The following is a 9,709-nucleotide window of genomic DNA, read 5'->3' on the forward strand; positions in this document are numbered from 1 at the left end:
GTCCGGGGGCATGGGTGTTTCCGGTTGGGACCGAGAGGGGGGCACCCCTTAGAGCGCGCGTATAGAAATTTGATCCCATGCTACGTCGAGGTTGTAGCCTCCCCACTTAGAGTTTTGCTTGGCAGGTGTCGTGGGTGATTCCAGACATCGGTGAGTTAAGCTGGTGTGTGCAGGTCAGGCGTGTTTTCAATTAAAAGGCCGTAGGCGGAATTAGTCCCGATGGACTAAGTAAATCCGTTACTCGTGGGAAAATAGTACTCCCTCTGCAGAGGATATATCCTGTTGGATAGCCATGTTCATAGGTAAGGACCACAGTCTGAGTGGAATCTAGTAACGGTATTCGGATGGAGAACGATTTAACTAGAACTCAGTGACGGTTTTCGGATGGAGACACGGCTAACTGGATCATAGTAACGGTATTCGGATGGAGAACGAATTAGCTAGAACTCAGTGACGGTCTTCGGATGGAGAAACGGCTAGACTAGATTTTTGTTTATGACCTGTGACATCTGAGGATCATGTTTTAATTTTATTATTAATATGGACTAACCTTTTACATTATGTATTTTTTTTAGTATCCCTGCGATGGTTCTACCTCCTGGATATTCACTGTGATTATTTTTTTATAAGCCCTTTCTGTGGTGTCGCTCAGACGCCCGACTGCGGCATGCTTGTGGTTTATTTATTCTTTTATAAGCCCTTTATGCGATGTCGCTCAGACGTCCGACTGTGGCACGCATTGTCTTTCTTTTTCTGTTATAAGCCCTTTATGTGGTGTCGCCCCGACGCCCGACTGCGGCATTATTATTCTTGCAGTTTCCTCTCGAGGAGTCATTCAGACCCTCGTTTGGCACCAGCATTATTATTCTTGCAGTTTCCTCTCGAGGTGTCATTCAGACCCTCGTTTGGCACCGGCATTATCATTTTTGCAGTTTCCTCTCGAGGAGTCTTTCAGACCCTCGTTTGGCACCGGCATTATTACTGCGGCATCGTTAATTTATTTGCAACCTTTCGAGGAATCATTTTAGACACTCGCTCAGTGCATTTCTCTTACTCCCGTATTACACGTCCATATTTTCTCTGCACACGTGCATCACAGATTTTTGTTTACTTCATGGCAGACTTATCATCATAAGTGTTTCGGAGTATGATTATCTCCTGTTATATTATCCCCGTGTTCTTAATGTTTGCGAGTACATTCAAACGTACTCACTGGCTTGTCCCTGGCTATTGTCTTGGCCAGATTTTCGCGCATGGAGATAAGCATCGCGGTGACAGCCTCGGAACCTACGTATTGACGATAGCAGCCTCGCGAAGATAGGAGTTATCCTGGTCAGCTGTTCTTGTGGGAAATGGAGTCCCATAGACGCAGTTGTATCTCAGACCGCTTCCGCCTTCAACCGCTAGAAACCAAATGTTGTACTCCTAGGCCACAATGGTCTTGTACTACATATTTTTGTACCTTGCTTGGAATTCTTGTATCAAGTTGGTGTCTCATCAGCTAACAGTAATCCTGGGGCTGGTGAGCACAAAGGCCGTTTTCTGGGAAATTTTATCCCGAAAATCCGGTCGTGACATACACTGGGAAGGGGATGCAGCTCCAAATGCTGTCCTTAATCACGAAGAGTATGTACATGAAGACGAGTGCACTCGATGAAGGTGGCGCGCACAAATGGTCAGCCAGCCGCTGCCCGTCGGCCTCGACCCTTACCCCTTCGAGATGCAGCGGGGCGCCTGTGAGTTTTGCTGGTGGCCTTGGAGAGCTGGAAGGCTCTGAATAAGGCCTTGATAGCTCGATTTCGCCCGGAGATAGATGCTCTCTGAACAATGCGAGGAAGCGGTGCAGGAGAATACCGCCTGTCACTGCCGCATCGCCGTCACGGCAAAAACAATCTAAAAAGTGTGTTTTATCATCTTGCTCTCCAAGGTCATTTTGTTTGGAGCATTTCAAATGGACTAGACCATAGTAGCAAGCCCAACAGTAAACTGTTGCTCGCCATCACGCCAAAATACGTAACACCAACCAGAAAATTGCGAAGAACTATGAGGGCATAGGCAAGTGCCCACGGTTCTCCAAACCACCTTGGCAACAGGGTAGAAAAGGAGCAAGTGTTAGGATGGTTCCACTTGATTGCAAAAGAAACACATGGGATTACCGTGAAAACATTTTCTTTACATAACTTATCTAGTTATCACAACCTCTTAAAATAGCTGCCACAAGAAGATTTGAATATTGAGAGGAATTTACCAGCCCAATCCATTTGTGCCTACAACCAGACAAGGAGTTTTCCAATTTTTTATACATGGATTTAGTGATCTATTTGGATTTATTTCCCAAACCCCAACAAACACCATCAGGTTAAAACCCATAAAAAGAACACCATCTGGTTAAAAGACAAATGCAAACTATCCAAACAACCAAACGAACTGGTTTGTACACTAAAGTTTATTTGCCTCTTCAAGTTAGTTTGAGCTATATATACTACTCAAACACAAGCTATATTTTAACTTTTTAGATAAGCCGTTTTCTTAAGGGGTGGCCATATTTTAATCGAGCCTAGCTGCTCTGCCTTGGATGCAAATGGATGGACTGGACTTTCTGCGGGGCCCATCCAACAACAACGGCCGGGCCTGCGAGGGTACCCGCCGCCCTCCTCAAATACGAACACGACGGCCGCACCGGAACCACTCCACTACGCTTCGAGCACTAGCTCGGATGCTCGGAGCATCCGATACTGCTGTCCAGCCCAGTGTATCCATCACGCGACGCCATGCCGCTCCCGGCGCCGGCGGTGGACGCCGTCATCAAGCCGCTGCCGCGGGCGCTCTCCCTCGCGGGGGCGGCGGCCGCTGCGGCCGCGACGTCTCTCCTCCTCATTTCCGCCGTCGTCTCCCGCGCCCGGGACGACTACGCTTCGCCGCCCCCGTCCACCAGCGCCTCCACCACCGCCGCGCTCCCCCCGGCGCCCGAACCCTCGCCGCAGCACCATGAGCACCCCCATCCCCCGCCGCCGCCCGTCCCGCCCTGCCCGCCCAACGCCTCCCACCACACCCCCTGCCACGAGCCTCCCTCCGGCGAGCGGCACTGCCCCCCGCACCCTCCGCCGCCTCATCCTCCGCACCCGCCCGAGGACCCACCGCCTCATCCTCCGCCCCCGCCTCCGCACTGCCGCGTCCCCCCGCCCCCCGGGTACCATCCGCCCCCGCCGTGGCCCGCGCGGCGGGAGCGCGCGCGGTACGCCAACGTGGATCTGCCAGCGCTTACCGTGGCGAAGCTGGCCGCCTCTCAGGACCCCGTGCACGCGCGCGGGGAGTGGCTGGTGTTCCCCAAGGGGGCGGGGAATTACGTCGAGCAGCTTGAGCGCGTGGTGCCGCTCCGCGGCGGCGCGGTGCGAACGGCGCTCGACATCGGTTGCGGAGTGAGTAACTGGACTAAATCACTTCGTGCTTCCAGTAGATTACCGTATGTTCTCATCGCTGATGCTGTGGCTCGTTGCAGGTTGCGAGCTTTGGGGACTACCTGTTGAGCTATGGCGTCCTGACCATGTCCATTGCTCCGAGGGAGAGACACGGTGCGGATGTCCAGTTCGCCTTGGAGCGTGGACTGCCCGCGATGATTGGAGCGCTCGGCGCTCGCAGGCTGCCTTATCCTTCGAGGTCCTTCGACATGGTGCACTGCGCCGACTGCCATGTTTCATGGACTGCTCATGGTAGGACATGCACTAAATCGATACTAACTGCGGAAAATCACATAAATACTTTCTGTCTTTGTATCCAACTTATGATTGCACATATTTTCTGATGTTCTCATTCACCTTATAGCTGATTCCAGATGGGCTGTATATGCTGGAAATTGACCGTCTTCTCAGACCTGGTGGGTATTGGGTTATGTCCAGTCCACCCATCAGCTGGAAATCACCCTACAAGGGCCCCAACAAAACAATCGAGAACCTTGATGGTGAGCAGTTAGCTATGGAAGATACTGCAAATAAGCTTTGTTGGGAAAAGGTGTCAGATAAGGGCACACTTTCTGTTTGGAGAAAGCCTATTAATCATCTCCATTGTGCCCAAGAAGCAGAGTTCTTGAGATCACCACCACTCTGTACAGAAGATGACCCAGATACTGCTTGGTAAGGTTCTCCTTGGCAGCCTGAACTTTGCTTTTCTGGGAATTTTTGTGTGGTTGAAGCATGAATAGTTAACTATTTCATTTTCCATGGTACTCAATGCTACCCAAGAAGTTGACACTGCACAGAGTAATTTGGCCAGGATTAATGTTTATGTTATACTCCGCGCGTGTTATTGTGAGGCTGAGAAGAAACATACAAATTATGGCCGTTACTTTCTGAAGTTTGTCAGTCTGTACATAACATGGGAGGGCTTGTATACACATTAATGTTAGTTCTCCGGGTTAGTTGAACTTAAGTGTGCCTGGAAATTTTCAGGACATAACTCAATAACTAAAAAGAACTTTACCCAACACTTAAAGCATGTACAAAAAGGTGCGTCTAAGTGAGTTAGTAAGAGTATGAGTACAGCACCAGTGAATCCGACGAGCTTACCTCCGAGCAGGACAGAAAGAAGGCAGTTGCTGAGTCATTGGATAATCTAAAATATTAGCCATCTCTACATAAGTGTGCCTGGAAATTTTCAGGAGACAACTCAATAACTAAAAAGAACTTTACCCAGTGAGTTAGTAAGAGTATGAGTACAACACCAGTGAATCCAAAGAGCTTACCGCTGAACAGGACAAAAAGAAGGCACTTGCTGAGTCATTGGATAATCTAACATATTAGCCTTATCTTGCTTGCACTGAATGATTACTTTATCGACAAACTCTTAAAGGGTGTTTGGTCTTCTATCTTGCAGGTATGTAAATATTTCGATGTGTAGAACTCATCTTCCAAGAGTTGAACTTGATGGTGGCCCGCTGGAGAAATGGCCTCAAAGACTTGCTACAGTGCCACCAAGAATAGCCAATGGGGAAATTAAGGGGATGTCCATCCAGGCATACAAACATGACTGTTCAGTTTGGAGGAGAAGAGTTGAACTCTATGGAACATATTTGAAAGATTTATCTCATAGGAGTTACAGAAATGTCATGGACATGAATGCTGGTTTTGGTAGCTTTGCCGCTGCCATGTTGAAATACCCTGTTTGGGTCATGAACGTGGTTCCTGCAAATATAACAGACAACAACACCCTTGGTATCATCTATGAGCGCGGCCTGATTGGAACATACATGGACTGGTAATGTTACAGAGCGACTGTTGTCTTGTAATGGAGTACTATTCCTATTTTTCCATTAAGATATAGACAAGAACTCACTATCTCGAGTCATTTTTTTATGTTAGGTGTGAAGCTTTCTCTACTTATCCACGTACATATGATCTGATACATGCTAATGGAGTATTCAGCTTGTATATCAACAAGTAAGTGACTTTGTTCAAGTATACTTGTTCTGTTCTGAGGCAGAACAGACTCAGAAAGAGACATGAATGCTATTTCTAATTTACTTAGCTTGAGGGTACCAAACTCTACTTAAATAAAGAGTACCCACTGTGCCACTACAAACCTTATGGTTCACGTAGTTTTGCCAGGGGCATACTCTCCCTGAACATCAAGACTTCAGGAGGCACGCACCATGACTTTTTTCATGGAGTAGCTAACATGAAATCCGCCCGGCTTAATTACAGCAATTGTTTGAATCCCTTAATTGCTGAATACCATCAGTATGTGTACAATTTGTCAATTTCTGTTCCACAAAAGGGGCCTAAAAGTTATGCTTCTCCTTTTTCAACGCATGGCCTGGCAAACATGATGCCTTCAAAAAGCACATAGTCACCATGCAACTCAGGAAGGTATTACAGTTCACCGCACTATTTTGACACCAATTTATCTTCAGGTGTGGTACCCTTGACATACTGGTCGAGATGGACCGAATTCTCCGGCCAGGGGGCGCCACGATAATTCGAGACGCAGCTGATGTTGTTCTGAAAGTGAAGGAGGCTGCTGATCGGCTGCAATGGCGCAGCCGGGTTGTCAACACGGACGATGAGGGCCCAGACCCTCAGAAGCTTCTCATCGTCGACAATTCGCTCCAACTGCCAGGGAGCTAGTACAAGAACTACAACGGCATCCGTTGACAGTACCATGATCTTAGCAGTTACCTGTACAGAGTACAGACGAAGAGCCCGAAGGCGAGGCTACACTTGCAGTTACATGTCCAGATAAGATAAGCAAATAACCCTGCCAAGGCTTGGTACATTGCCCCCCAGCATGCATGGTGTTGAGTAGTGTGGTGTAGCTGCTACCAACACCTACCCTGGCACTTTGTAAATATAATGAACGTGCGTTTGTATTATAATGTACATGTTTTTGTAGGAGTGAAGAGTTGGTCACTGGTCAGACCTGTTTGGATTCCCGCGGTTTGCTCCTGAAGCAATGTATGGTTTTTGGATAAAGGGAAGAGTATATTAATATTGGGAAGCAATGTGATGTTTTTTCAATTATCCTATTGGCTAACGGCGTCCAAATGCCACCGAGTTGGTTAAATGATGTAAGGGCATCTTCAACCACAACCCGCAAAAATCCTCCTGCATCCGTCCGCGGACACGGATGCGGGAGGACGACATCCAACGCTAGCCTCTTGCATTTCAAACTTTTTTTCAACAGATAGGATGAAATTCATGCAAACACAACCGGATTTCATACAAACATGACATATTTCATTACATTTCGAACATTTAGAACAAGAAAAAAAAAGACCTTCCCCTAAACCTATCCCACGGAGGCGGCGGCCGGCGTCCAAGCCCGTGTCGTCCTCCATCCGTCGTCTCCATGAGCACCGGCGATAAGACCGACGAAGTGAAGGTGTGGTCTCTGGCGAGGAAGAGTAGAACAAGGGAGACGGACTGGCCCACATGGGACACAAGGCACCACCGCCTCCCGTGGCCTACTCATCCTCGGAGGAATCCGCGACCTGTCCGTCGCTGGTGGACATGAGGTCCACGATGAAAATGGTGGCGTCGGTGCTGTCTCCGTCCCACCGGGCCGGCTGATGGTTCGTCAATGATGCGTAGGAGGCGCGGTTGGCGTTGTTCTCCTCCGTGATCGTGTGCAGCCGCGCCTCCATGGCGGCCAATTCCTGGCAAGCGGCGGCTTGAGCGTGGACGGCATCATATGGCACGCTGCTCCGCCACGAAGTGGGGTTCGCCGTGGCCATGGCCGCCACGGCCTCCTCGCTCACACGCTAGCAGTAGATCTAGCCCTCCGCCAGCCGGTGCTGCTCCAGGAGGAACAAGTTGTACCGTTGTTCCTCCTGCGCCCGCTGGAACACTGATAGAGGCGCCGACGCAGGCTGCACCTCCGCCATGGCGGCGTTGAAGTGCGCCTGTGTCTGCTCCATGGTGAAGCCGGCGTGCACAGGAGGCGCGGGGAGCCGAGGCGGAGTCGTCAGAGCCTGTCTCCATCGTGCTGTCGTTCTCTTCGTCGGAGACCTTGGGTGAGCTGGCCGGCAAGCCGCCCTTGATCCGCCTGGCACGACGGCTATGCCAGACGGTGGCAAGGCCAACCACCGCGTGCTTCATCACCGGCGACAGACTGCCCCACAGTGCTTTCCCGCCGACGGTCATGGCAGATGCGGAGGAAAGGAGGAGGATGTGGAGCGGATGTGTTGTCCTATGGAGATAGCCGGGAGTGGCTGCCCTTAAGAGCATCTCCAACAGCCGCGCCAAACAAGCGCCGCACCGCAAAATTGCCCGTTTTAGCGCGCGCGCAACCGGTATAGTGGCTCCAGCGGGCGCGCAAAAACCGCGCGCGCGGCATATGCAGTTCAGCGCGCGGGCCGAAACTCCTTCGCCCCCCCCCCTTATTTGCTACGCCCGCTCCCGCGCGTTGGACTCTCGCACGCTCGCTCGCAACTCATCCCCCCTCCTCCAGCCGCGGCGCCACCCGGCGACCGTTCCGGCGCTTCCCCGGCCTATCCCCGCGCCGCGGCGGCTTCCTCCGCCCCCCTCTAGTCACCGCCGCCCCTCGCGCGCGTCCGTCCTCCGACGAACAGCGCCCGCAAGGTGTTCGACAAAATGCTTGCAAGGTATGTATTGCTCAAACTTCATGAATTTGGCGCATGTTGATTGTAGTTTTTAATAGCATAGTATTGAACATTGTAGATGAGTTCGTCGTATGATTCTTCCGAAGAAGAATTTGATATGGAAGAGGAGGAGGATCTTGCAATGATCCTAGCTATGCACATCAATAAAAAAACCGAAGCACGGTGGTTCGGTTATGGGTCGGCAGAAAATTTGGAGGGATAGGATCGATGCCCATAACAGATTGATGAGGCACTATTTCGTGGAGAATCCCACATACCCAGAGTCGTACTTTCGTGGCGGCCGCCCACGCCCAGCTCGTGGCGGCCTATTCCAAAGACATGGCGGACGCGGATGGCGAGGTGCTTGCCGAGTATGGTGCAATTGATGCCATGGAGCCCCTTCCTTAGGAGACCGTCGGGCGCGAGCTGGACATGGAGGCGGCGGCAGAGATCGACGAGCACCAGCCGTAGTAGTACTCTTTTTGTTCAGGCGCATTGCAGAGAAACTGGCGAGCCATGACCGGTTTTTCAGCAAAGGAGGAATGCCGCCGGAGAGTTCGGGCATAGCACCTTTTAGAAGGTGACAACCACTTTGCGTATGTTGGCATATGGTATCCCGGCTGATCTAGTTGATGATCACTTGCCTATGGGTGAGAGCCAAGCCATCATGTGTGTCAAGCGCTTCGCAGTCGGAATTGTGCAAGTGTTTGGCCAGGAGTATTTGAGATCTCCCAATGCTGAAGACGCCACAAGGCTATTGGAGATGAACAAAGCTCGCGGCTTTCCTGGTATGCTTGGCTCAATAGATTGCATGCATTGGAGTTGGAAGAATTGTCCAAAGGCATGGCATGGGCAATTCCACGGCCAAAAAAAGGGTTCCACTATAATCCTTGAAGCGGTGGCCTATCAAGAGACTTGGATTTGGCATGCATTCTTTGAAATGCCTGGATCTTTGAATGACATCAATGTTGTCAACCGGTCACCACTGATGAATAAGATTGCAAATGGTGATTTGCCACCGGTGCAGTTTGTAGCAAATGGCCGTACATACAACTACGGATATTATCTAGCGGATGGCATCTATCCAAAGTGGCAAACCTTTGTGAAGCCGTTGAACAAGCCGGAAGATAAGAAAAATCTTGATTTCCACAATGCTCAGGCGGCGGCTAGAAAAGATGTGGAGAGAGCTTTTGGGATTTTGCGAACCCAATTTGCTATTGTGAGAGGACCAGCTAGATTTTAGGATCAAAAAATGCTTTGGTACATCATGCACGCTTGTGTGATCATGCATAACATGATCATCGAGAACGAGTGTGGCCAAGATGTAGACTACCCTCAGTATGAGCTGTTGGGACATCCTGTGCGAGTGCGACGGAGGGCTGAAAGGATCGCCCGTTTTGTTGCCTCCTACCATGTCGTTCGACGTCCCGCAGCACATGATGATCTTCAGAAGGATCTCATTGAGGAGTGGCGGGCATGGAATGGACGACAAAGAGCATCATGATTTGTGCGTTCGATATTGTATTGTTGAACTATTTGTTGTGTTTATTGCACTATTTGTTGTTTTGAACGATAAACTGTTTGTTTGAGTTGTAATAACGAAATTGAACTATTTAT

At 50.2% G+C, this 9,709-nt stretch overlaps 1 protein-coding gene across 1 annotated transcript; it reads left to right on the top strand.

The window, feature by feature from the left end:
- Positions 1-2,702: 2,702 nt before the first annotated feature.
- On the top strand, positions 2,703-6,512 carry LOC123080039 (probable methyltransferase PMT19). Its single transcript, XM_044502895.1, has 6 exons — positions 2,703-3,419; positions 3,500-3,710; positions 3,833-4,130; positions 4,870-5,250; positions 5,355-5,432; positions 5,906-6,512. The coding sequence occupies exons 1-6, from the start codon at positions 2,772-2,774 to the stop codon at positions 6,117-6,119; spliced, it is 1,830 nt and encodes a 609-aa protein (XP_044358830.1). The 5' UTR covers positions 2,703-2,771; the 3' UTR covers positions 6,120-6,512.
- Positions 6,513-9,709: the final 3,197 nt, after the last annotated feature.

Source organism: Triticum aestivum, chromosome 3D (assembly GCF_018294505.1).
Source record: "Triticum aestivum cultivar Chinese Spring chromosome 3D, IWGSC CS RefSeq v2.1, whole genome shotgun sequence".
NCBI lineage: Eukaryota > Viridiplantae > Streptophyta > Magnoliopsida > Poales > Poaceae > Triticum > Triticum aestivum.

Coding starts and splice junctions, on each gene's coding strand:
- LOC123080039 (XM_044502895.1), top strand. CDS start 2,772: ATGCCGCTCCCGGCGCCGGCGGTGGACGCCGTCATCAAGCCGCTGCCG. Junction 5,251..5,354: donor ATTGGAACATACATGGACTG/GTAATGTTACAG, acceptor TTTTTATGTTAG/GTGTGAAGCTTTCTCTACTT. Junction 5,433..5,905: donor TTCAGCTTGTATATCAACAA/GTAAGTGACTTT, acceptor ATTTATCTTCAG/GTGTGGTACCCTTGACATAC.